General features: G+C 46.9%; 1 protein-coding gene across 5 annotated transcripts in view; it reads left to right on the top strand.

Moving 5' to 3' along the window:
- Positions 1-26,279, top strand: part of ttn.2 (titin, tandem duplicate 2) — a 173,316-nt gene extending 147,037 nt beyond the window's left edge. For all 5 annotated transcript variants that reach the window (XM_079357879.1, XM_079357878.1, XM_079357880.1 and 2 more), the window contains 36 exons: positions 83-379; positions 599-886; positions 1,000-1,299; positions 1,617-1,768; positions 1,861-2,011; positions 2,105-2,404; positions 2,644-4,410; positions 4,525-4,818; positions 4,914-5,201; positions 5,339-5,638; positions 5,785-6,119; positions 6,222-7,953; positions 8,318-8,620; positions 8,758-9,069; positions 9,161-9,451; positions 9,539-9,838; positions 10,226-10,367; positions 10,481-10,644; positions 10,941-11,243; positions 11,509-11,790; positions 11,913-12,506; positions 12,620-12,910; positions 13,007-13,306; positions 13,536-13,838; positions 13,955-14,257; positions 14,394-14,662; positions 14,752-15,067; positions 15,232-15,537; positions 15,734-16,033; positions 16,250-16,825; positions 16,997-17,302; positions 17,415-17,797; positions 18,090-18,300; positions 18,405-24,425; positions 24,511-24,813; positions 24,933-26,279. In XM_079357879.1, coding sequence (XP_079214005.1) covers positions 83-379; positions 599-886; positions 1,000-1,299; positions 1,617-1,768; positions 1,861-2,011; positions 2,105-2,404; positions 2,644-4,410; positions 4,525-4,818; positions 4,914-5,201; positions 5,339-5,638; positions 5,785-6,119; positions 6,222-7,953; positions 8,318-8,620; positions 8,758-9,069; positions 9,161-9,451; positions 9,539-9,838; positions 10,226-10,367; positions 10,481-10,644; positions 10,941-11,243; positions 11,509-11,790; positions 11,913-12,506; positions 12,620-12,910; positions 13,007-13,306; positions 13,536-13,838; positions 13,955-14,257; positions 14,394-14,662; positions 14,752-15,067; positions 15,232-15,537; positions 15,734-16,033; positions 16,250-16,825; positions 16,997-17,302; positions 17,415-17,797; positions 18,090-18,300; positions 18,405-24,425; positions 24,511-24,813; positions 24,933-25,225 — 19,376 coding nt within the window. In that variant the 3' untranslated portion in view covers positions 25,226-26,279. The remainder of the gene's footprint in view (positions 1-82; positions 380-598; positions 887-999; positions 1,300-1,616; positions 1,769-1,860; positions 2,012-2,104; positions 2,405-2,643; positions 4,411-4,524; positions 4,819-4,913; positions 5,202-5,338; positions 5,639-5,784; positions 6,120-6,221; positions 7,954-8,317; positions 8,621-8,757; positions 9,070-9,160; positions 9,452-9,538; positions 9,839-10,225; positions 10,368-10,480; positions 10,645-10,940; positions 11,244-11,508; positions 11,791-11,912; positions 12,507-12,619; positions 12,911-13,006; positions 13,307-13,535; positions 13,839-13,954; positions 14,258-14,393; positions 14,663-14,751; positions 15,068-15,231; positions 15,538-15,733; positions 16,034-16,249; positions 16,826-16,996; positions 17,303-17,414; positions 17,798-18,089; positions 18,301-18,404; positions 24,426-24,510; positions 24,814-24,932) is intronic.
- The last annotated feature ends 602 nt before the right edge of the window (positions 26,280-26,881 follow it).

The raw sequence follows: 26,881 nt of genomic DNA, 5'->3' as shown, positions 1-26,881 counted from the left end.
TAACCTCAAAAATGTTCTGCATCAAAGTATGATAATACTTTTAAACATCTGTCTAACAATTATTCATTGTTTGCTACTGCAGAGCCACCGATCAACTTGCGCATCAGTGACATCACAAAGAACTCCATTAGCTTAGCCTGGCAGAAGCCCAACTACGATGGTGGATCCCACATCACAGGATACATCATCGAGAAGAAAGAGGGCGTCAATGCCAGGTGGTCCAAGGCTAACCTTACTAATGTCACAGAATGCCGCTATACTGTGACCGGCCTCACCCAGGATGAGAGTTATGAATTTAGAGTCAAGGCCAGTAATGCCGTTGGCTCAGTGAGCAACCCTTCTGTGACTGCTGGACCAGCAACATGTGTAGACACCTATGGTAGGTTCATTTCATAGTTTCAGCATTTAATTTAAACTACATTTATTCTTCTAGAAAATAAAAACATTTCTTTTAGACACTATGGTCTTTTCTGTTGCTATTTTTTCTTTCTTTCTTTGGTCTTTGTGTATTTCAGATCACAGATTCACATCATATTCCATCATGTATCATGAATATAGAAATTAAACTTACCTGACTGACATTTTATTTCTCAACCAGGTGCCCCAGAGATTGAATTATCCCAGGAGTACCTGAATGAGGTCAAGCACAGTGCTGGCTCTGATGTTGAGCTTACGTTCAATATCACAGCCAAACCTGCTCCAACCATCGAGTGGTTCAAGGATGGCAGAGAGCTTAAGCCCAGCGCCCAGCTCTTTTTCAGACATACATTTGAGTCTACCAGTTTGTTCCTGAAGGAAACCAGTCGTTTGAACTCTGGATCCTATGAGGTCAAGGTGAAGAACTCCATGGGATCTGCATTTGCCACAGTCAGGCTGCTCATTCAAGGTATTTCATATTCTTCAAAAACCTTTAAATTACAGTAATGTTCTCTGAAGGAAAGATTTAACCTATGAACAATGTAGACTCTAACGACATGAACATGTCCCTTCCACCTCTAGACAAGCCAGGCCCACCCGCTGGTGAAATACAGTTCAAGAAGGTGAGAGCTGACAACATAACCATCATGTGGTCCCCACCTGCTGATGAGGGCGGTGCCATGGTTACACATTACATTGTGGAAAAGAGAGAGACCAGCAGAGTTATGTGGTCCATTGTCTCGGAGAAACTGGTGGACTGCATTGTAAATGTACCCAGGCTCATTCAGGGCAATGAGTACATCTTCAGAGTCCGTGGAGTCAACAAGTATGGCATTGGAGACCCACTTGAGTCTGAGCCTGTAATTGCCAAGAACGCGTTTGGTAAGTGAACGGAACAAACACATCTTTTCAATTCGACCATTCATCATTCAATCCAGCGTTGATGCACTCTGAAACACTGTTTTGTTGTTTAGCAACATTGTCTAAACCAGAAAACCACAATGTTTTTACTTACACAGCACCACTAGTTTATTTATTTTTTAAATCCCAGTTTCGGTTCCTTTGACATTATAATTTGCACACATAATGGTTCAGTTTGATATCCTACACAGTTTGATGTAAAAACACCTTCTTTAAATAAAATACGTTTTACTCACAGAAGATTTATTTATTCAATAAAACTGTTCTTTTTATTACAGTTCCTCCCAGTGAGCCATCGAAGCCTACAGTGACTATGATCACCAAGTCTAGCATGACAGTGATCTGGGAAAGACCAGCACTGGATGGAGGTAGTGATATTGATGGCTACTACCTGGAGAAGAGGGAGAAGAAGAGTTTGCAGTGGTTCAAGGTTTGCTCACCGGGCCTCTTTAAGATCTGTGTTTTGTTTTTTAAGCATAAAAGAAGGCTAACTCGTGTCGCGTATATGTCCATTTTTTCCAGGTGGTGAAGGGCACCATCAGAGACACCAGGCAAAAAGTCACCAACTTGGTGGAGAACAATGAGTACCAGTACAGAGTTTGTGCTGTTAACAAAGCTGGAGCAGGAAACTATTCTGAGGGCTCTGACCTCTTCAAGGCCTACGACCCCATCGGTATGACTTCAATTTGCACAAATCATTGAGATGCCTTACTTCTGAATATAAGTGTGAATATGGACCAATCTTTATGCTGCTTATTTTCTCCAGATTTGCCTGGTGAACCAACCAAGCTGCGTGTAGTCGACTCCACAAAGACCTCCATCACTCTTGGCTGGGAGAAGCCTGTGTATGATGGTGGCAGTGAAATCACACACTACCTTTTGGAACAGATGAGCACAGAGGAAAAAGAATGGGTTACAATCAACCCTAAGGTCACATCCTGCGAGTATGTGATATCCATGCTCAAACCTGGCACCTACTACTTCTTCAGAGTTTCTGCTGTTAACTGCAAAGGCAAAGGGGAATATATCAAAATGTACCAGCCAGTGCAAGCCAAGGATATCTTGGGTGAGTTTAACCCTTTCTAAGCTAGTGCCACAGATCATGTGCCTTTTCTTTTTCTTACTAATAAAAAACCTTTATGATAGGCATGTTTACAGTTGACATAATAATTAATGGCATCAAATATTTGCACATTGAGTCTTCTGTTTTGTCGACTTTTTATTTGGACTCTTAGTTACAGTATGTAATTCATGATACAATTGAATCCTGCTCCTCATTTTGTTTGTCATTCTTGTCTTCAACAGAGGAAGCCGATTTGGACTTGGATGTTCCCATGACAACTCAGTACACAGCCAGGGCTGGCCGTGATGTTGAAGTGTTTATCCCCTTGAAGGGACGACCTGCCCCCAATGTCACTTGGCGCCGGGGCGATCGCAACATTGCCAGTGATACACGCTACACCATTACCAGCACTGAGCGAGCGACAACCCTTCTCATTCCCAAAGTCACCCGCGATGACTGTGGCAAATACTTGCTGGAAATTGAAAATGGCGTCGGGGAATCCAAGATAATTACTGTGTCCCTCAAGGTGCTCGACAGTCCATCAACTTGCCAGAAACTGATCATCAAGAATGTGACACGAGGAAAGCTGACCCTCAGTTGGGAGGCTCCTCTCGTTGATGGTGGTTCCCCTGTTTCTAACTACATTGTTGAGAAGAAAGCCTCAACCATGAAGGCATATCAGGTTATAACCAATGAGTGTGCCAACACATCCTATAAAGTGTCCGGCCTGGAGGAGGATATAGCTTACTTCTTCCGCGTGTCTGCCGAAAACGAGTATGGTGTGGGCGATACCTGTGAAACCACTGAGCCTGTGAGACCTGCAGAAACTCCAGGAGCTGTTAAAGATCTGGTTATGGTGGATTCCACAAAGAACTCTGTCTCCCTACAGTGGACCAGACCTGACCATGATGGTGGAAGCTACATCACTGAGTACATCATTGAAAAGAGAACCAAGGAAGACCCCAACTGGACTCTGGGTGCAACATGCAAGCGCTGCAGCTGTGAGGTCACAGGACTCAAGGAGAATGCTGTCATGGACTTCAGAGTGTTTGCCAAAAATGAGAAGGGCAACAGTGACTTCTCCCAAATTGGTCCAATCACAGTAGTGGACTTCATCATTGCACCCGAGGCCAGCCTCATTGACTACCCCAATGGAGAGCTTGCTGTTCGTATTGGTCAGAACATCCACATTGAGTTGCCTTTCAAGGGTAAACCTAAACCAGTTATTAGCTGGCTAAAGGATAACATGCCCCTGAAGGAAAGCGATAAGGTTCGCTTCAGGACCACAGACAACAAGACTGCAGTCACAGTCAGAGGAGTCAAGAAGGAGCATGCCGGCCAGTACACCTTGGTTTTGGACAACAGAACAATCAAAAACTACTTTGACATTAATGTGATCACTTTGGGACCACCCTCAGTGCCTGTTGGCCCCATCCGCTTTGATGAGATCAAAGCTCAGAGTATTATCATCTCCTGGGATGAGCCAAAGGAAGATGGAGGTGGCGAGATTACCTGCTACAGTGTTGAGAAACGTGAGACATCCCAGGCCAACTGGAAGATGGTCTGCTCCAGTGTTGTCAGGACCACTTTCAAGATTCCCAACCTGGTTAAGGGAACTCAGTACCAGTTCAGAGTCCGTGCAGAAAACAAGTATGGTGTCAGTGAATCACTCAACTCCTCTGAGATTGTTGCCGAGCATCAGTACAAACCTCCAGGTCCTCCAGGAAAGCCAGTGGCCTTCAATGTTACCAGTGATGGAATGACCATCAAGTGGGAGGGACCAGGCTTCGATGGGGGATCCCCAATTTTGGGCTATCATGTTGAGAAGAAGGACAGGAACAGCCTTTTGTGGCAGAAGGTGAACTCTACCATCATCTCCAACAAAGAGTACAGGATAATCAGTCTCATGGAGGGACTGGAGTACTCTTTCAGAGTCTACGCTGAGAACAATGCAGGACTCAGCCCTGTTAGTGAACAGAGCAAACATGCACTTGCTATCTCCCCTGTTGGTAAGTTCATCCTAATGCTACATCCATCTATGTTTTGAATGGCTACATAGTATTGTAAAAAGTGTTTTTTTTATCAAATCAAAGTAAAAATCACGATTTCTCCTCCTAATTTAGATCCACCTGGCAACCCTGTGTGCATCGATGTGACCCGAGAATCAGTCACCCTGCAGTGGGACATTCCCAAGAGAGACGGTGGCAGCAAAATTGTTGCCTACAGTGTGGAGAGGCGCCAAGGCAGAGGAAAATGGCTGAGATGCAACTTCACTGATATTAGTGAGACTCAGTACACTGTGACCGGACTGTCTGCTGGAGACAGGTTTGAGTTCAGAGTGATTGCCAGGAATGCTGTGGGCACAGTCAGTCCACCATCTAATTCCTCTGGATACATTATGACCAAAGATGAAAGCAGTAAGTACTGCCAACCTCAAAACTTTCATTGTTGGTATGGGACTTAGATCCCTTTCATTGGGTTGGTTTAATTGTTCTTCCCTTTGCATCTTCAGTTACCCCTGAAATTGAGTGGTCTCCGGACCAGGTGCTCACTCTGAGGGCCGGTGAACATGTTAAGCTCGGCTGCAGCATCACTGGACGTCCTGTCCCCCAGGTTGTTTGGTATAAGGATGGCAAAGAAATCGACAAGAGAACCATGATTGACATTGAGATTACCACTGGCATTGGCACCAGCAGTCTCTTCATCCGTGATGCTGACAGAAACCACCGTGGCATTTACACTGTTGAGGCCAAGAACAACTCTGGTGTCCGGAAGGTTGATGCCAACGTCAGAGTACAAGGTGGGTTAACACTGATTATTATTTGACTGAACATTTTATAATCTGTTCCTCGAACACATTTTATCAGGAAAGCATTACAGCTAGTAAAATGATGATAAACTTTTGAAGCATCCTGTTAACTGTATGTTTCACTGCAGATACCCCTGGACCTGTTGATGGGCCCATCCGGTTTACCGGCATTACAGCTGAGAAATGCACCGTGTGGTGGAATCCACCAGATAACGATGGCTGTGCAGCTATCACCCACTATGTGGTGGAAAAGAGGGAGACGTCCAGGATCTCCTGGGCTACTGTCACTTCCAAATGTGAAGCCTGTTCTTACAATGCCACAAACCTCATCAAGGGCAACGAGTACCAATTCAGAATCTCTGCTGTCAACAAATTTGGTGTTGGCAAACCACTGGACTCTGATCCTATCATCGCACAGATGCAATACAGTAAGTAAAGTAGCTCTCAGGTTTTTTAAAACCTTTGAAACAGCATGAGCTCTTGAAATTGAAAGAATATGACAAATAACAAGAAAATGTTTTGGTTCAAATACTTGGGTTTTAAAACTACAATACAACTCTGTTTCCACCCACAGCTGTGCCTGATGCTCCTGGTACCCCAGATTCCACCCATGTGAGTGGTAACAGTATTACTGTGTGCTGGACCAGGCCAAGGTCTGATGGAGGCAACGAGATCAAACATTACATCCTTGAGAGGAGAGAGAAGAAGAGCCTTCGCTGGGTAAAGGTTTCCTCCAAGCGTCCCATCACAGAGCTGAGACACCGGGTCATCAACCTCACAGAAGGCAATGAGTACGAGTTCCGCGTGATGGCTGAAAATGGGGCTGGCGTTGGACCGGCCAGCAGTACCTCCAGGCTCTTCAAATGCAGAGAGCCAACCAGTGCTCCCAGTGCACCAACACTTGTCAAGGTAGTTATTTTCTTAAGTAACACATACGTACACATCAGGTATGTCAGTAACTGGAAATGTATTTTTGAAAATGATTAACTATGCTCTTTTCTTGTGAATTAGGTTATTGACTCCACCAAGTCTTCTGTCACACTGGAATGGACCAAGCCGGTCTTTGATGGTGGCTTGGAAATCATTGGTTACAATATTGACATGTGCAAGGCCAGTCTGGAGGAGTGGCACAGAGTCAACAACCAGATTTGTATCCACACCAAGTACACTACCAAGGGCTTGGTGCCTGGAGAATTGTATAAATTCAGGGTTAGTGCTGTAAACGGATCTGGAGAGGGCGAGGCCTCAGTGTTGTCCAACGCTGTTCAGGCTCTTGACAGACTTACATCTCCTGAGATTGAGATTGATGCCAACTTCAAGCAGACTCACATTGTGAAGAATGGTGGCATTGTCACCCTCTCAATTTCCTTCTGCGGAAAACCAACTCCACTTGCCACCTGGTCTAAGGTTGATGGTGAGCTGCCTGTCATGGCAGATATACACACCTCAGACTCTTCCTCTACTCTGACCATCGAAAGCTGTACCAGGTATGAAGCTGGAAAATACACCCTGTTCCTAGAGAACAACAGTGGGCGTAAGTCCATCACATTCACTGTCAAAGTGCTCGATACACCTGGACCTCCAGGAGCCATAACTTTCAAAGATGTTACCCGTGGGGCCTTGACAATGATGTGGGATGCTCCCACAAATGATGGCGGCTCTCGTATTCATCACTATATTGTGGACAAGCGCGAGGCCAGCCGTCTGGCCTGGCAGGAAGTCAGCACCAAGTGCTCTCGCCAGATAATCAGGGTAACTGGGCTGGATATTGGTGTACCTTACCTCTTCAGGGTGATTGCTGTTAACCAATATGGTCAGGGAGAAGCTCATGAGATGTCAGAGCCTGTCACTGCCACAGAAGAACCCGCACCACCCAAGAGACTGGAGGTTGTTGACACCAGCAGCTCCTCTGCTTCCCTGGTGTGGCTGAAGCCTGAACATGATGGAGGCAGCCGCATTAGAGGCTATATCATTGAATTCAGAGCTAAAGGCAGTGACCGCTGGATTGTTGGTGGAGAGAGTAAGACTCTGAAGATGCTGGTTGATGGTCTGATAGAGAATACTGAGTATGACTTCAGAGTCAAGGCAAAGAACGATGCTGGAATTAGCGAGCCTCAGGGTACCTTCAGCTCTGTGGTCATAAAGGAGCCACGTATAGAACCAACAGCCGACCTCAGTAGCATCACTAACCAGCTCATCACCTGTAAGATTTCCAACACCTTCACCATCGACATCCCCATCAGTGGCAGGCCTGCACCCAAAGTCACCTGGAAGCTGGAGGAGATGAAGCTGAAGGACACTGACAGAGTCTGTATCAGAACCACTAAGGAGAGGACAACTCTGATAGTAAGAGACAGCAAGAGAAGCGATAGTGGCAAATACTACCTGGTCTTGGAAAATGCCGCTGGTGTGAAGACGTTCACAGTGACAGTAGTTATTGTCGGAAGACCAACTCCTCCAGTAGGCCCTGTGGAAATCTCTGGGGTCTCCTCAGAGTCCTGCAACCTGTCCTGGTCTGAGTCAGCTGATGATGGTGGTTCTGATATTACCAACTACATTGTGGAAAAGCGAGAGTCTGGCTCTGCCTCCTGGCAAGTGGTCAACTCTAGTGTGAAGAGGACCACCATCAAAGTAACTCATCTTACCAAGTACATGGAGTACACCTTCAGAGTGTGTGCTGAGAACAAGTTCGGAGTCAGCAAGTCTACCGAGTCTGCTCCTGTTGTCATTGAGCATCCATTTGGTGAGTTTTGTTCAACAGCTGCAGAAAAAGGCTAATGTTGTACAGGTTATGACTTTATATTTTACTCGTCTGTATAGAAAGGACCTTGAGTTGAATCAACTGAACTGTACATGGGACAATGAAAGAGATAATATGCTGCAAAAAATAGAAGTCTTAAAACTGCTGATAGAGACATTTTTGGGGTTGAATTCCTGACTTCTATTTGCACCCAGTCGACTAAAACCCTGTTACCAGCTATTACTCGATAGAAATGAATCGATGTTGACGGAGGACTGCATCCACCTCTTTAGTTAATTATTTGATTTATGATTCATTTCACAATCTAATCGTAATCCCTTTTCTCGTCTCTAATTTACTTCCAAAGTTCCTCCAAGTCCTCCCACTCGCCCAGATGTGGTTTCCGTGTCCGCCAATGCCATCAACATCAAATGGGACGTTCCTTATGCCGATGGTGGCAGCCAAGTGTCTGGCTACTGGATTGAAAAGAAGGAGAGAAACACTATCTTGTGGGTGAGAGAGAACAAGCTGCCCTGCCTGGAGTGCCACTACAAGGTATCCACCCTTATTGAGGGGCTGGAGTACCAGTTCAGGGTCTACGCCATGAACATCGCTGGACTCAGCAAGGCCAGCGAGGCTTCCAGACCTGTGATTGCTCTCAATCCTGTTGGTAAGTGAAACATCTGTGTGTAATCTACAAGCCAGTATCATAAACACACATAATCATAATTACTATTTGCAGCCAGTCAGTGAAATCAGATTTTAGGGGTCATCTTTTTTTTACGATAACTTCTCTTTCCTGTTCAGATCCTCCTGGTATGCCGGAGGTTACAGACATCACCCGCTCCTCCGTCTCACTGTGCTGGACCGTGCCTTTCAACGATGGTGGCAGCAAGATCATTGGTTATGTGGTGGAAAGGAAAGTTTACAGCACAGACGAGTGGGACGACAACCGCTGGCTCAAGTGCAACTACACCACCATCACCAAGAACTACTTCACTGTCACCAACCTGGGAGAGGGAGAGACCTTTGAGTTCCGCATCATCGCTAAGAATGCCGCCGGCGTCCACAGTGCGCCTTCTGAGTCCACTGGACCAGTCACATGCAAGGATGAATACTGTAAGTAAATACTGTTTACTACTTTCCCTTCTTCTACTTTCTCCTTCAACTGAGCAACTTTTAAACATTCATCGTCTCTTCCATGACGCAGCTCCTCCCAAAGCTGAGCTTGACAGCAAGCTGGTGGGTGAGACCGTCACCATCATGGCCGGTTCAGACCTCGTCCTGGACGGCGCTGTGGGCGGTAAACCAGAGCCCACAGTGCACTGGTCGAAGGGCGACAAGATTCTGGAGCTCGGAGAGAAATACTCTCTGACCTACACCGCAACCAGAGCCATGGCTGTCATCAAGAACTGTGACAGATACGACACAGGAAGATACATCCTGACTGTGAAGAACGCCAGCGGAATCAAGACTGCTGCCGTCAACGTCAAAGTCTTCGGTGAGTCACCATGATACAACAGTAGAGTCACAGTAGTAAGAGTGTTTCTCGACCAGTCTGACAGTCTGCTTGTGCTCTCTGCTCCAGACACTCCTGGAGCTCCAGCTGATAACATCACCATCAGCAGAGTGACGGAGGAGAAGTGCACCGTGTCCTGGAAGATTCCTCTGGAGGATGGTGGAGACATCGTCACTCACTATATCGTGGAGCGTCGTGAGACCAGCAGACTGAACTGGGTCATCATGGAGACAGAGTGCAAGACACTCTCATGTGTCAGCTCCAGGCTGATTAAGAACAACGAGTACATCTTCAGAGTCAGAGGAGTCAACAAATACGGCCCTGGAGTCCCTCGGGAGTCCGAGCCCGTCCGAGCCAGGAACGCTTACAGTAAGCTGCTAGATTTCTTTCGGTGAACTCGTCTTCAAAAGGAACATTCCTCTTCTGTATTTGTAATCAGTCATTTGGTTTAACAATAAGAAACAACACATTGTGTGCTATCTCTTCTCTTTGTCGATTTGATGCTCTCATAACCCAAGCAGCTGCTATACTTTCCACTTTGTTGGAAGCAACAGTGGGATTTGAAGATTTTAGTTTATGAAACATCTTTCTATTTCTGAGACAGATGCTATATGAGTTACAGAAATAGACACTTAAAATAAATGTTTTCAGTTGTGTTCACCCTCCTTTGTAATGTATGGTTTATGCATAGGATGTTGAAGTCATTTTGTGAAACCTTTTGTGATTCTGACCTTTCCCTACCTTTTCCTTTCCAAGCAATTCCAACCCAGCCTGGCACCCCAGAGGCCACAGTGGTGGCTAAGGAGCATGTCATCATCGAGTGGTTGAAGCCAGAGAGCGACGGAGGCAGCGAGCTCAAAACCTACATTGTGGAAAAGAGAGAGAAGAGCAGCACTAGGTAGGAACAGCTTATGAAGAAATGTCACAGAGTGGAGCTTCACTCTCCAAAATGTAGATACTTATTGTTTCTCTGGTTTCAAACAATATCCATTTGTTTGTTCTTTGAATCAGGTGGACTCGGGTGAATAAGACTTACACCATCTATGACACCCGTCTGAAGATCACAGGCCTGATCGAGGGAAGCGAGTACCAGTTCAGGGTGACAGCAGTCAATACTGCTGGAGACAGCCAGCCAAGTGATGCATCACCTTACATCCTCTGCAGAGACCCCACATGTAAGAGAGTCAAATGGCTGTTTGTATTTTTGTCTGAGTAGGTTCTAAGTCATCCAGGTCATAGTAAATCAAAGCTTAATCTAAAGGCAGCTGGACTTGGTTAAAGATCTGGAAGACGTTTCATTCGGAGGAGTGGTGAAACGTACAGTCCAGTTGCTTTTTGATTAAGCCTTGATGATCAGGTGCAAAAGGTGACAGGTTTGCTTTTTTGTGGTGACTCTTAATAACAATTACTTTTTCATGCTGAAGAAAGTCAGGACAAGCAGAGATTAAACTTTTTTTTGGTTTTATTTCAGATACCCCAGCTCCTCCTTCGATGCCTCGCATCACTGACACAACGAAGCACAGCATCAGCATGACCTGGACCCGGCCCATGTACGATGGTGGCTCAGACGTTACCGGCTATGTGGTGGAGATCCTCGAGGGGGAGTCCGAGCAGTGGTATCGCGCCACAGCCAAGGCCCTCAAGACCAACGAGTATGTGGCTGCTGGCCTGGCAGCCAATACAAAATACAGATTTAGAGTCGCTGCCATCAACAACAAAGGCACAGGAGAGTTCAGTGAACCCAGCGCTGAGGTCCAGCCGCTGGAGAGAATTGGTAAGTCCATGCATGTTTGAAAACCTATGAATACCATAGAATTCTATTGTGCAAAGAGCTCAGAGGCTTTATGAATTTTTTCGAGAGTGTTTGCTCCTTTTCTTCTCGAATCAAAAGTTAAAACTTTTTAAAAACTAAATAACGGTTAACTCAAAGCTATTGTGCAAAAAGTAAGCGTGCAAGAGTCACAGAGTCATTTTAAGAGCTTGTTTAGTAGCATAGCAGCATTCGTGGACTCTCCCCTTACGTTGCTTGATCTGCTCAGAAATGCCTGAGCTGGAGCTGGCAGAGGACCTGAAGAAAACCGTGTGTCTGCGTGCTGGAGGAACCCTGCGTCTGGTGGTGTTCGTCAGTGGCAGGCCAGCACCATTGGTGGCCTGGAGAAAGGCGGGTGTTGAGCTGCAGAGCCGTGGCTTCATTGAGACCACAGATAGCTACACATGCCTGATGGTGGAGAAAGTCGACCGCTACGACTCTGGAAAATATGTTGTGGAGGCTGAGAATCCCTCTGGCAAGAAGACTGCCACCATCTTAGTTAAAGTCTATGGTAAGTCTTTGAAAATGTACACAAACGTTAAATCTAACAGGCTGAGTTTAGGGGTATAGCTTCAAGAAAATGACATACAATAATCGTTATCGCTTTTTCCTCCACTTGTCTCTCTCCTGCAGACACTCCTGGACCTCCAGGTTCTGTGAATGTGAAGGACTACACCAAGGAGTCTGTTGTGATCACCTGGGACGTCCCAAGCATCGATGGTGGTGCACATGTCAGCAACTACATTGTCGAGAAACGTGAAGCAAGCATGAAGTCATACAAGACCGTCACCACTGAGTGTAGAAAGACCCTGTTCAGAATCACTGGTCTGGAGGAGGGTGTGCACTACTTCTTCAGAGTCCTGCCAGAGAACATCTATGGTGTTGGTGAGCCCTGTGAAACCACTGAGGCTGTGTTGGTGTGTGAAGTGCCATCAGTGCCTCTGAACCTCCAGGTGATCGATGTCACTAAGTCCTCCGTCACGCTGCGCTGGGAGAAGCCACATCACGATGGCGCCAGCAGGCTGACAGGCTACATCATCGAAGCTTGCAAGGTGGGCTCTGACAGGTGGAGCACTGTCGCCACAGTCAAAGCCTCAACATCCCAGCACACCATTCAGTCTTTGATGGAAAATGACCAGTACCTCTTCAGGATCCGAGCTACCAACAGCAGGGGAGCCAGCGAGCCCATGGACACCGTCACTCCTGTCACCATCCAGGACATCAAAAGTAAGACTACATTAACACATCCAAAAATCTTCTTGTAATCACTTCTGCCGTCAGGTAAAAGGGGAAAACTTCAGATTTTTTAGAATGTAATCACATACCTACTTTTATTGCAGTTAAGCCTGCGATCGACATGACCAACATTCCTCAGAAGATCGTCCATGTGCATCGTGGCAAACCCATTGACCTCAACATCCCCATCAAGGCCAAACCTCAGGCCGAATGCTCCTGGTTCTTTGGTGGCAACAAACTGAAGGACAGCCTTGATCGCATCAAGATCGACAGCAACGGGAAATACACACATCTTGTCATCCGCGAGACAACCATCAACGACACTGGAGACTACACACTGCAGGTGAAGAACACCATCGGCATGGCCACTGAGGTCATCAAGGTCGTCATCCTTGGTAAGGAAACTTTACTGTCTTTGGCAAAGGTTTACTGTAGATCTGTTGGGCTTGTATAGTGCAACTCTAACCAGCTGCATGTTTGTGTCTGCACAGACAAACCTGGCATCCCAGTTGGCCCAGTAAAGATTGAGGAGACTGATGGTGTGTCAGTGACAGTCAGCTGGGAACCTCCAGAGAAGGACGGTGGTGCCAACGTCAGTGGCTATGTCGTGGAACAGCGTGATGCCCACCGGCCAGGCTGGTCCACTGTCTCAGAGTCAGTGACCCGACCCTGCTTCAAGTTCACCAGACTTTCTGAAGGAACCGAGTATGTGTTCCGTGTTGCTGCCATGAATCGCTTCGGCATCGGTTGCTTCCTTCAGTCCGAGGTGGTAGAGTGCAAGAGCGCCAAAAGTGAGTTTCAACTCAATCAAAAGCTCCTTTGTGTTCCTGATTATAATATGATTATATATCATTAGTCCATTGCTTTTATCGCAAGAAGAAATCACAGTTTAGAATTATCATCCAGACACAAGTGCTTTCACATAATTGACTCAAAATGGGAATCTTTCTATTTGTAGCTAAACTCTCCCCTCCTTTAAATCACCTCATCTTTTAATTGCTCTTGTGTCCTCTGGTGCAGCCATCCCTGGACCCCCCAGCAGACCAGAGGTGTTTGATGTCACACACGAGGGCATGACCCTTACCTGGCAGCCACCCGAGGATAATGGTGGCTCTACCATTGCCGGCTACATCATTGAACGTAAGGAGGCGGGTTCTGACAGGTGGATGAAAATCAGCAAGAACCCTGTCACCATGACCCGATACCGCTCCTCTGGCCTCATTGAGAGCCTGGAGTATGAACATCGTGTCACCGCTATTAACTCCAGAGGAGCTGGCAAACCCAGCGAAAGCTCAGCCATCACTGTCGCTATGGATCCCATCGGTACGTGGTGCAAAGCTCAGCATCGCTGCTGTGCTCATATTATAAAATGCCCATAACCTTTGTTAGCAGTAAGATCTCCATTCATTAACCAAACATTTCTCTGTGTGGTTGAACAGAGCCTCCAGGTGCTCCAGTTCAGCCCAGAGTTACCGACAGCACCAGGACCTCAGTGTCTCTGGCCTGGCTGCCCCCTGAAGAGGAGGGGGGTTCCTTCATTAGTGGTTACTTTATTGAGATGCAGAAGGTTGACCAGGTGGAATGGACCCTGTGCAACACCACTCCCACCAAGATGTGCGAATATACCCTTACTCATATGCCCCAGGGCGCAGAGTACAAGTTCAGGGTCATCGCCTGCAACGCTGGCGGTGCCGGAGAGCCTGCTGAGATTCCTGGAGTGGTCAAAGTCCAGGAGATGCTTGGTAGTAGAATATAATACCATATTATACAATATCTGATTTTGCAGTACAGAAAACATATACTTTCTACTATGGTCTAAAAAGGCATTTTTCTTTTATATATGTAATTTAATTTGCAACAATTTGATGTCTCCTTCAGATTATCCTGACTTTGAGCTTGATCGTAAATATGAGGAGGGCTATGTGGTCCGCCAGGGAGGAGTCATCCGTCTGTCAGTGCCCATCAAGGGTAAACCAATCCCCACATGCAAATGGACCAAGGATGGCCGTGACATCTCTCACCGGGCCATGATCGCCATCCATGATGACATTACTGAACTGGTCATCAAAGAAGCACACAAAGAAGACACCGGTACCTATGACCTCTTGCTGGAGAACAAATGTGGTAGGAAAGCTGCGTACATCAAGGTAAGTGACCCCTCTGACTGCATCAGGCATTATCAGTGAAATTAAAAGTACAGCAGCCTAGAAGTGAATCTGAAAAACGTTCTCTATAGGTGAGGGTGATCGGACGCCCTGATGCTCCAGAAGGACCTCTGGAGTTTGATGACATCCAGGCCAGATCAGTCCGTGTCAGCTGGAGACCACCATCAGACGATGGCGGCTCTGATATTCTGGGATATCTCGTAGAAAGGCGTGAGGTACCCAAGGCTGCGTGGTGTACAGTGGACTCCAGGGTCACAGAGAACTCACTGGTGGTGAAGGGCCTGAAGGAGAACGTGGAGTATCACTTCAAGATTTCTGCTGAGAATCAGTTTGGTATTAGCAGATCTCTCAAGTCTGAAGAGGCTGTCATGCCAAAGACACCACTTTGTGAGTATTTTTACTATTTAGTTTTCTAAATAGTATGTATTATGTACATTTTGGCCTTAATGGTTTATGTAAGAGACACACTGAACACAATATTTCACTGTTATCCCGACACATGTAAGTGTTGTTTAAATAATAATTGGACTAACAATGTGCTTAACCTCCAGGCCCACCAGAACCTCCCAGCAATCCAGCAGAGATCATGGACGTGTCCAAGTCCAGTGTGTCCCTGTCCTGGGCCCGGCCCCGGGATGATGGAGGCTCTCGCGTCACAGGATACTTTGTGGAAAGGAGGGAGGTGTCAACAGAGAAGTGGGTCCGCCACAATAAGACCCACATCACCACAACCATGTACAACGTCACGGGTCTCATCCCTGATGCGGAATACATGTTCAGGGTGGTCGCTCAGAATGACATCGGACAGAGCGAGCCTGGTCCTGCTTCTGAGTCTGTGATCTGCAAAGATCCATTTGGTGAGTTAACATTACACAAAGCCTATTCCTGCTTGACACTCTACATGCAACATATTCAGGGATTTTGTTTCATGGAAGATGAGATTTGGATTTGTCTAAAAGTAATTCAAGAACTCACTTTGTGCTACTCCCCAAATACTTAGGGGGGCTTAGGTTCTCCATGACAATAATTCTCTTCCTGTCTGTGTTCTTACAGACAAACCTAGCCAACCAGGAGAGATCGACATTATCTCCATCACTAAAGACTGCATCACCATCCACTGGCTCAGGCCCGAACATGACGGTGGCAAGGAGATTTTGGGATACTGGATTGAGTTCAGGCAGGCTGGAGAAAGCGCCTGGAAGAAATGCACCAAAGAGCGCTCCAAGGATCGTCAGTTCACCATGGGTGGCTTGATGGAGGCCACCGAGTATGAGTTCAGAATCTTTGCAGAAAATGAGACTGGACTCAGCCGGCCACGTCGCACACCTATGGGCATCAAGACCAAACTGAGTGGTGAGCTGCCAAACAGTTCAGATACCTTCAAACTAAATTATAGCTTTTTCTGCTTCTCCTATAAATAATAGTTTGTGATGAGACCTGATGTATTAAGACTCGATCATGTATATTTCAGTCTTTTATTTAGTGAAAGATGTTTGCACTATACAGAGAATTTGGAGATTGTTTACTTGAAACATTTATTACAATCAAATTTTCTTGATGTTTCTTCAGTTGGGGAGACTCCAGCTTTGAAGGAGGAGATCCAAGACGTTACTACCAAGCTTGGCGAGTCTGGCACTCTGACTTGTGGCATCATCGGCAGACCTTTGCCTGAGATCAAATGGTACCGCTACGGCAAGGAACTGATCCAGAGCCGCAAGTACAAGATGAGTTCAGATGGCCGTAACCACTCACTCAGCATCCTGACAGATGAACAGGAAGATGAAGGAGTGTACACCTGCAGAGCCATTAATGAGGCTGGAGAGATGGAAACTAGTGGCAAACTGCGCCTGCAAGCTGCACCACAGTTCCATCCTGGTTTCCCTCTGAAGGAGAAGTACTATGCTGGGGCAGGCACAAGCCTTCGCCTCCATGTTGTCTACATTGGACGTCCCATCCCTCAGATCATGTGGTTCTATGGCAAGAAGCCTCTGAACGCTTCTGAGAATGTGATTATTGAAAACACAGAAAGCTACACCCACCTAGTGATAAGGAACGTCCAGAGGAAGACCAACGCTGGCCGCTACAAAGTGCAGCTCAGCAACTCGTTTGGAACCATTGACACTGTCCTGCGTGTTGAAATCCAAGGTAAGAGCAACTACTTAGAACAGGAAGTGGTACGCTAGAAAGATCAAATCTCAAACAGTTTTATTTCTGGCATTCCTTTCAATGGATTACCCTTCAACCAACAAGTAACACATGATCTATATATTTGGACTTTAATATTGAGCTTTTCATTGCTGAATATGTCTTCTCCAGATAAACCATGCATGCCCGAGGGTCCTCTGGTTGTTGATGCCCTGCTAAAGAGCTCAATGATCATTAGCTGGAAACCGCCCAAGGACGATGGAGGCTCCATGATCTCCAACTACATTGTAGAGAAGCGGGAGGCCAAAGAAGGAGAGCAGTGGCACCTTGTGTCCTCTTCTGTTTCTGGCACCACTTGCCGTGTCCCCAACCTGATTGAAAATGCTGGCTACTACTTCAGAGTCTCTGCCCAGAACCAATATGGAGTCAGCGAGGCTCTGGAGATCCCATCTGTGGTCATCGTCAAGAGTCCCTTTGGTAAGTCCTTTTAAGTCTATATTCTTTTTCATCTTTGGCTTTTATGATTAAAATGAAGAGATGGGACTAAAGGATGTGCACAGAGCCACTTTGATGATCTCTTATTTTGCAGAGAAACCGGGCATCCCACAGCAGCCCTTCATCATCAGTTCCACCAAGGACTCCTGTGTTGTCTGCTGGAAGCCTCCAAGCAGCGATGGTGGTGCTAAAATCAGCAGCTACTACCTGGAGAAACGTGAAAAGAAGCAGAACAAGTGGATGTCTGTGACCAGCAAGAAATTTGTGGACACCAAATTTGAGGTCAAAGGCCTGATCGAGGGCTTCGAGTATGAGTTCCGTGTGAAGTGTGAAAACATGGGTGGTGAGAGCGACTGGAGTGAGATCTCTGCGCCCATCATTCCCAAGTCTGACCAGGCGCCTCGTGCTCCTGCATTCAGGGAGGAGATCAGGGACATGACCGTCAAATACCAAGCGAATGCCACCTTTGTCACTAAGGTACTTTATTGCGTCATTGCATGTTGTTTCCAGCAATGGAAAACTGTGTAATGTTGTCAAATGTTGTGTACAGTTCAAAGAACAAAGACATTAATAATTAGCTTTCAGTTTCTGCACAATCATGGAGAATAAAAAAGCTCTTGGAGCTCCCGAAGTGAAGTCATTGAATTCAATAGACATGAAATGACAGCTAAAGAAAGTGGACCATGATTTAAACCTTACAAGAATAAATTGTCTGTTCTGAGTCCTTTGAAATGTAGACTTGAACTTGCCTGTTTTCTTCTGTAAAAAGGTGGTGGGACATCCCCAGCCTGTGGTAAAATGGTATCGCAGTGGAAAGGAGATCGAGGCAGATGGAACGAAGATCAAAGCCCAGGAGTTCAAGGGAGGCTACTACCAGCTGGTCATCACTGCTGCTGAGGAGAGCGATGCCTCCGTTTACCAAGTCAGAGCAACCAACTCCTCAGGATCCATCTCTACAACAGCTAACCTGGAGGTGGAAGGTAATGATATTTCAATCCTGTTTTCTTTAATCCAGTAGTTATGAGTCAGCAAAATACTGCCCAGGTAATCTTGGTACTATAATGGTTTTGTGTTTAAATTCTAGTTCCTGCCAAGATCTACCTGCCTAAAGAACTCCAGGGAATGGGAGCAGTCCAAGCTGCCCGCGGTGAGCACATCACCATCAAGATCCCCATCTCCGGCAAGCCTGAGCCAGCTATCACTTGGCAGAAGGGTCAGGAGATCCTTTCCAACTCTGCTTATCATCAAGTCATAACCACCAGGTCGTTCACCTCACTGGTCTTCCTGAAGGGAGTTCAGAGGAAAGATAACGGCTACTACTCAATTACAGCTAAGAACAGGTTTGGAATGGACAAGCAAACCATCGAGGTGAATGTGGCTGACATACCTGAGGCTCCGAAGGCACTTGTTGTCAGTGACATTTCCCGGGACTCAATCACTTTGACCTGGGAGCCCCCTGCTAATGATGGTGGAAGCGACATTATTAGCTACATCATTGAGAAGTGTCCTGCCTCCGGTGATAGGTGGATCCGTGCTGGACAGACATGCGACTGCAGCATCAACATTATTAACATTTTTGGAAAAACCAAGTACCAGTTCCGTGTCATCGCTGAAAATCATTTCGGCCTCAGCCCTCCTTCTCAGCCAACCGAGCCAATTACAACCAAGGAAGACAAATCTGTGATTAGGAACTATGATGAGGAAGTCGATGAAACCAGGGAGATCACCAAGGAAGAGGCTCTGGTCTACAAGGTGAAGGAGCTTTCATCCAAGTACGTCATCTCTGAGGAACTCGCTCGCTGCCAGTTTGGAGCTGTTCATCGCTGTGTAGAGATTGCTACAAAGAAGACCTTTATGGCTAAGTTCATCAAGGTCAAAGGCATGGACCGTGAGTTGGTTCTCAGGGAAATCGAAGCACTCAATGTAGCAAGGCACAAGAATATCATCTACCTCCATGAATACTTTGAGAGCATGGAGGAGATCATCCTAATCTTTGAATTCATGTCTGGAGTTGACATCTTTGAACGCCTTGGTACCTGCAACTTCGAGCTTACAGAGCAGGAGATTGTCCGCTACCTGAGACAGGTCTGCTCTGCTCTCAAGTTTATGCATAGCCACAACTTTGGACACTTTGATATCCGCCCTGACAACATTGTCTACACAACAAGAAGAAGCAGTAATATAAAGATTATTGAGATGGGTCAGTCTAGGCTGCTGGTGCCCGGAGAAAACATCAGAATGATGTTCTCAGCTCCAGAATATTGTGCTCCCGAGGTGCACCGTCACGACCAAGTCACAACAGCCACCGATATGTGGTCTATTGGTGTCCTGGCCTATGTTCTGCTTAGTGGCCTTAATCCATTTGCAGCAGAGTCAGTCACAAAAATGATTGAGAACATCTCCAACTGTGAGTACATCTTTGAAAGTGAAGCATTTAGGGACATCAGCATGGAGGCCATGGACTTCGTGGACAGACTTTTAGTCAAGGACAGGAGGCTCCGTATGACAGCTCATGAGGCTCTGGAGCACCCATGGCTCAAGATGAAGATTGAGCAAGTCAGCAACAAGGTCATTCGGACATTGAGACACAGAAGGTACTACCAGAGTCTGGTAAAGAAGACAGATTTTATTGTGTCAGCAGCTCGTGTTGCCTATGGAGGGGCCTTCAAAAACCAGAGAGGATTGGCTGTAGGTAAAGTGAAGATTGGAACTGAGTACAGAGGCCTCCGCTCTGGTCCGGTCATGCATGGCTCAGCTGAGGAAGGTGGCCATGTGAGATTCACTTGTACCATTGCAAACTATGACAAGAGCACCCAGGTGACTTGGTACTTTGGTAACCGTCAACTACACCAGAGCACCAAGTATGAAATCACTTACAGTAACGGCTTTGCCAGCATCTATGTGAAGGACATTGAAGAAAGCGATGATGGAGTGTACAGATGCAAGGTGGTGAGTGATGATGGAGAGGACAGTGCTTATGGAGAGCTCTTTGTTGAGTCCGTGAGGAGCATCAGAGAGTTCTACATTAGCCGTTCAGTCAAGAAACTGAGGAGAAGAGTTGACAAGACTAAACTCCTGCAGAGACCACCAGAGTTCACTCTACCTCTGTACAATCGCACAGCTTACATCGGCGAAGACGTGCGCTTTGGAGTCACTATTACCGTGCACCCCGATCCTCATGTAACATGGCTTAAGAATGGAGAGAGAATCAAGCCAGGTCAGGATGACAGCAAGTACACCTTCACCAGTGATAAGGGTCTGTATCAGCTGATGATCCACAACCTGGACATTAGCGATGATGCTGAATACACCGTCATGGCCAACAACAAGTTTGGAGAAGACAGCTGCAAGGCTCGGCTCACTGTGACACCTCATCCTGTGACAGAAGACATGATGAGGCCCATGTTCAAACGTCTGCTGGCCAATGTTGAGTGTGTGGAAGGACAGAGTGTCCGCTTTGAACTCAGAGTCTCAGGAATCCCAACTCCTACTCTGAAATGGGAGAAGGATGGCCATCCACTACAGTTGGGTCACAAGGTTGTTGTCATACAGGAAGATGTTGACTATTATGTTCTCCATATCAGAGAGACTCTTCTTGAAGATTCTGGTTTTTACAAAGTTACTGCAACTAACGTTGCTGGTTCTGCAAGCTGCCAGGCAACACTGAAGGTTGACCGCCTTACCTACACCAGGAGAGAGTACAAGAGTGAGGAAGAGAAATACAGATATGTACAGAAACAAATTGAGAAGACAAACAAGATGGCTATGCAAATTGTAGCAACTGAGGAGAATGTACCTCTTAACCCCACGGCACAGGATGCTCTTAAATTTGCTGCAGAGATCTACAAGCCTGCAGTGAGCACCAAGAACATCGAGGGCGAGTTTGACATCACAGTGGAGAAGTCTGACACCAAGAAGCTGGAAGAGGAGAGAAGAATGTTCATGCCTTATGAGATCCCTGAGCCAGTGGTTCATGATCGCACAGCTCTTGATGAAGACAAAGCTATCAAACAGTTTGTGCCTCTCTCGGACATGAAGTGGTACAGAAAACTTAAGGACCAGTATGAGATCCCAGAGAGGTTGGAGAGGATTGTGCAAAAGAGGCAGAGACGTATTCGCCTCTCAAGGTGGGAGCAGTTCTATGTCATGCCCCTTCCCCGAATCACAGACCAGTACAGACCAAGATGGCGTATTCCAAAACTCACTCTGGATGATCTTGAGACCGTCAGGCCTGCCCGCCGCTCGCCGTCTCCAGAATCAGAGGTCTCCTTCAGATCCAGGAGGAGATCTCTGGGAGATCTTAGTGATGAGGAGCTGATGGTGTCTGCAGAGGATTACCTTTCAATGAGGAGAACCGAGGAGGAGAAAATGATGCTGGAAGATGAACTTGAGCTTGGCTTCTCCGCCTCTCCAACGGGCAGCCCTGTGCGTATGGAGCGGTATGCAATGGAACGTGAAGAGAGGAGGCAGGAGGTCAGACACGAGGCTGCAGAGGTTACTGAGACAAAAAAGAAACGTACAGTTTCTCAGTATATGAGAAGGAGAAGGTCGCTGTCACCCACATACATCGAGCTAATGCGTCCGGTCTCAGAGCTGATAAGACCACCACAGCCCAGGCCTTCAGTGGAGGTAGAGGGGGAGGTTGTGGGAAGGAGGTCCCCCACCCCTGAGAGGACCCGTCCTCGTTCTCCCAGCCCAATCAGATCTGTTGAGAGGTCATCCCGGTCCTCCTCCAGGTTTGAGCGATCTGCCCGCTTTGACATTATGTCGCGCTATGAGGCTAGAAAGGCTGCTCTGAAATCTGAGAGGAAATATCAAGTGGTCAGTCAGACTCCTTTCAGTCTGGATCATACTCCCCGAGTGACAGTGAGGATGCGTTCTCATCGCATACCTATTGGCCAAGACACCAAATTCACTCTTAATATTCAATCCAAGCCAGAGGCTGAGGTCCTGTGGTATCACAACGGAGCTGTTATTTCTGAAAGCAGCGAGAAGTACATCTTTACCAATATGACTGGCGTTTTGTCCATCACCATCCTGGACTGCCAGGAAGAGGATAGTGGAACGTACCGCTGTGTGTGCTCAAACTCCAAGGGAGAGGCTTCCGACTATGCAACCCTTGATGTGTCAGGTGGTGGCTACACTACCTTCTCCTCCCGCCGCAGGGATGAAGAAGCTCCCAAAGGCCGCGTTCCTGAAATCACTCGAATTGACCACTATCACACTTCCCATTTCAAAGCTGGCTATGCCTCCGAAACTCGCCTTGAGGTAGAAGAGAGCAAGTCGAAGCTGACCGAGACACATGAGGTTGGTGTACGTGATAGGTATGCTGCCTCCACTGAGAGATACTCCTCTGCTGAGAGGTATGCTGCCTCCACTGAGAGATACTCCTCTGCTGAGAGGTTTGCTGCCTCCTCTGAGAGGTACTCCTCTGCTGAGAGGTATGACTCATCCATCAAGTATGCCTCTGCTGAATACCTATCATCTAGTTCCTCCTTCTCATCTGACAAATTTTCACTGACTGAGAAACACACCTCATCTGAAGCTAAAATTACCTCATCTTCTGCTGCTGTATCTGAGGCAGTTGCTGTCACCAAGGTGAAGCCTTCTCTTCCTGCTAGCATCCTCACCAAGCCCCAGTCTGTGACGGTTGCAGAGGGAGAGATGGCCAGATTCTCCTGTGATATCGATGGGGAGCCTGCACCTACTGTTACATGGATGCACGAGAGCAGAACCGTTGTCTCATCTCACCGCATCCAGGTCACTACCACTCAGTACAAGTCCATCATGGAGATCTCCTCTGTGACAACTTCCGATGAGGGCAGTTACACGCTTATCGTCGAGAACTCGGCAGGCAGACAAGAGGCTCACTTTACCTTGACCATCCGCAGACCGGCGCCAAAAGAGGAAGTCAAGGCTATCAAATCCCCCGAACCATTTGTAAAGTCTCCAACTCCTAGTGTTAAGTCACCGGAACCTTCCGTGACATCACCTTCTCCCTCTGTAGCTTCTCCAGTCCCCAGTGTCAAGTCCCCTGAGCCTTCGATTAAATCACCGACTCCCAGTGTCAAGTCCCCTGAGCCTTCGATTAAATCACCGACTCCCAGTGTCAAGTCCCCTGAGCCTTCGATTAAATCACCGACTCCCAGTGTCAAGTCCCCTGAGCCTTCGATTAAATCACCGACTCCCAGTGTCAAGTCCCCTGAGCCTTCGATTAAATCACCGACTCCCAGTGTCAGGTCACCTGAACCAAGCGTAACGTCTCCTGCTCCGAGTGTGAAGTCACCAACGCCAAGTGTCAAGTCCCCTACACCATCTGTGAAGTCTCCTGAACCAGAGGGAATCAAATCTCCGAGGAGTGTCAAGTCTCCTGAGCCAGCACCCTCTCCAGCACCCAGCATCAAATCACCGGTTCCAAGTGTCAAATCCCCTGAACCTGTCAAGTCACCACTGGGTATGAAATCTCCTGAACCAAGACTTAAATCACCACCCCCAACAAGGTCTCCGGAGAGAGTAAAGTCCCCTGAAGCTGGTGTTAAATCTCCAGAACCAGCAGGAATCAGATCCCCTAAAGGTGTGAAGTCCCCAGAACCTGCTGGAATCCTATCACCAAAAGGCATCAAATCACCGGAGCCTTCAGGCATCAAATCACCAAGGGCCTTGAAGTCTCCTGAGCCTGCGGGAGTCAAATCACCTCAGAGGATGAAGTCACCTCCTCCTGTCATGTCCCCAAAAAGGGTTGTGTCTCCACCCACCGTAAAATCCCCAATTCCTAAACCCCCAAAGGTCCTTAGTCAGCTTAAAGCCGAGGCCTTTGAGGGGTCAGTGAAGATGTCCTGTGTCTGCGAGAGCAGCGTCAGGGAAGTGGTGTGGTACGTCAATGGGAGGAGGCTTTCTCAGAGCAGCCACTTTGAAATGCACTACTCTGAAGGCTCCTGCAGTCTTTGTATCCATGATCTGGCAGACAGTGATCAGGGAGAGTACACCTGTGAGATGACAGCGGAGGGAGGTGTTTCCAAGTCCTCCTTCTCCTTCACGGGACAGGTGTTCCAGTCCATACGGATGAAGGTCACATCCTACCGTGAGCAGCAACTGGCACTCAAAGGTAACAAACCGCCTCAAGTAAACTAATGGTAATGAAGCTTTAACTTAAAAGACTAACATCAAACTTGTACTGTCTCCTTCTTTAGCCTCTGCGGCATCAGTCATGATAGGTCACAAGGAGTCTTCGTCCTCCATGAGCTCCTCCATGATGATGAAGAAAGAAATGCACACAATGGAGGAGTCATCCTCCTTCTCGTCTTCCTCCCAGCAAGCTATGATGTCGTCAATGATGGAGTCCAGCTCCTTCAGCAGCATGGCAGCTGAGATGAAGGTTGAGACCATGTCCATGTCCAGCATGTCATCCATGGCTTCTGAGTCGTACGCCATGAGCTCCAGCAGCCTGACAGAAATGGCTTCTCTCATGGAGGGATCCACATTCAGACCAATCAGTAAGATGGTGTTTCTGTCATCTTTTCATCACATTAACTTTCAGTATGTTTATAGATAGTCTGAAACTGTCACAAATCCTACTGTTCATCAAACTGATAAGTGTCCTGTGGTTCTCCAGGTTGTGCTCCAAGGATCGAGGCTCTGCCTGAGGACATCAGCATCGAGCCGGGCAAAGTCCTCACCGTCACCTGCGCTTTCTCCGGTGATGCCAAACGCATTGAGTGGTCCCGCAGTGGTAGAACCATCGAGGTGACTGCCGGCGGACGCTTCCACATTGACACCTCAGAGGACTTAACCACCCTGATCATCACCGGGGTGAGGCAGGAGGACGCTGGGACCTACACCCTCAAACTGTCCAATGAGCTTGGATCGGACACAGCGACGGTTCACATTAGCATTCGATCAGTGTAAAAAAAAAAAAAAATCTAAACTTTCAATTTTCCCCGTTTCCCTACTTCTGTTCCTTTTTATTTATTAATTAAGCGAAATAATCTACCTGATAAAGATCTGGATTTCTGTTCTTGTAAATATGAACTATTTTTGTACCAATCTTGACATTAATTTATGCCAAACTAGACTCAAGTCTAAAGTTGTTATAAAATGTGCCATATTGGATAAATATGACTTAGGATTTTTGATCCATTTTTCTGTGACATGTACATAATGTATATAGCCGAATTGAACGGTTATGGGAAATGTATGCATTGTTATTTATGACAATAATATTAACTGAAACAAATGAAACTGAATGTGGTTTAACAGGAGAAAGTTTCACAAGAACGAATACCCTGTCAAACCAAGAAACTAAACAATGTGCCTCAACGTTACGTTGAAGTCTTAAGATTGCCTCAACAGGTAGAGAGGCTCCCTGTTGATGTTAACTCAATCCAAGACGGAACTACGAACGCACTGCTGCAGAGAGAGCAGTGCTGTTGCATTGGAAGAAGAGCGTGAGATCCTGAGTGCTGTTTGCATTACCCTCATGTAAGCAGGACGACTGGATCTCGCTCTCTAACCGATAATGTCATACTGCCATTTCGATGACATGCTCATAGTGCGAGCGGCCTGCACTCCCTGAGCACAATTTTTTTTTGTGCTCTTCTTCTGACAAACGACCCCTCGACCAGGCTCTTCAGTCATACCATCAACCTGGCCAATCACGATTAAGAAGAGTCCGTCGGGGGCTTGTTTGCAGAGGCAGAGCTGGCTCCTGGAGGTCTGCAGTGTGTATGTGTGTGTGTGCTAGTTTTTAGGAGTTCAATCAAGCTGGGCACCGCTTAGCACATGTACTGCAGCCAACACCACCGCTACTGCACTCGACGAGGACCAAGAGGAGCGTGGTCCTGCGTGTCGCCCAGCACTTTGAGTTGATTGACGTTAGACTTGTAGCGTTGATTTTTCGCAGCCTCCTCGAGTTTTTCTCCAATTATTGATTTAATAAAGCATGATTATCAGCACTACACAACGACTCAGACTGATTTGTGTGTCCCATTCTTTTTCTACATTTAAAATTATGAATACACAATGACACACACATACAGACACACACAGTGACACACACACACATACATACATTCATACATACACACATACTGTACATACATAAAAAAAACTTCAATCAGGAGAGACTTAATTAGAATGAACAATTATTTATTAGCAATGAAATGTGAAAAATCTTTTGGGGGCTAGACTCCATCAAGACGACTTCATGAGCTCTGAGGGGTAATGAGGCCGACGCAGGATAGGATGCCCCCCTATGGAGTCTAGACACTGGTGGTGGAGAAGAGGAGTGGGTTTCAGCCGGGGCCTGGACTCTGCAGAGCTGGATGGAGGTGACTAAGGTGGAGGAAGGGTTGCGGCGTATGCCTGAAGCAACAGAATGACTGTGGAAGAGAGAGAGTTTTTAAACTGTTGACAGCAAGCCATTGATTGGAATAGAAAGTTCGTGGCAGAGTCCGGTTGGTTAACTCCGGGATGATACACGCCCATGACCAGCTGCTCGCCAGAGACAGAGATACATTCGAAAGTAAAAAAAACAATATCCCTACAATGTCGAAAAAACAAAAA

This window comes from Symphodus melops (assembly GCF_947650265.1).
Source record: "Symphodus melops genome assembly, chromosome: 12".
NCBI lineage: Eukaryota > Metazoa > Chordata > Actinopteri > Labriformes > Labridae > Symphodus > Symphodus melops.
The sequence above is the reverse complement of the archived record's forward strand: the minus strand, read 5'-3'. Positions and strand labels throughout refer to the sequence as shown.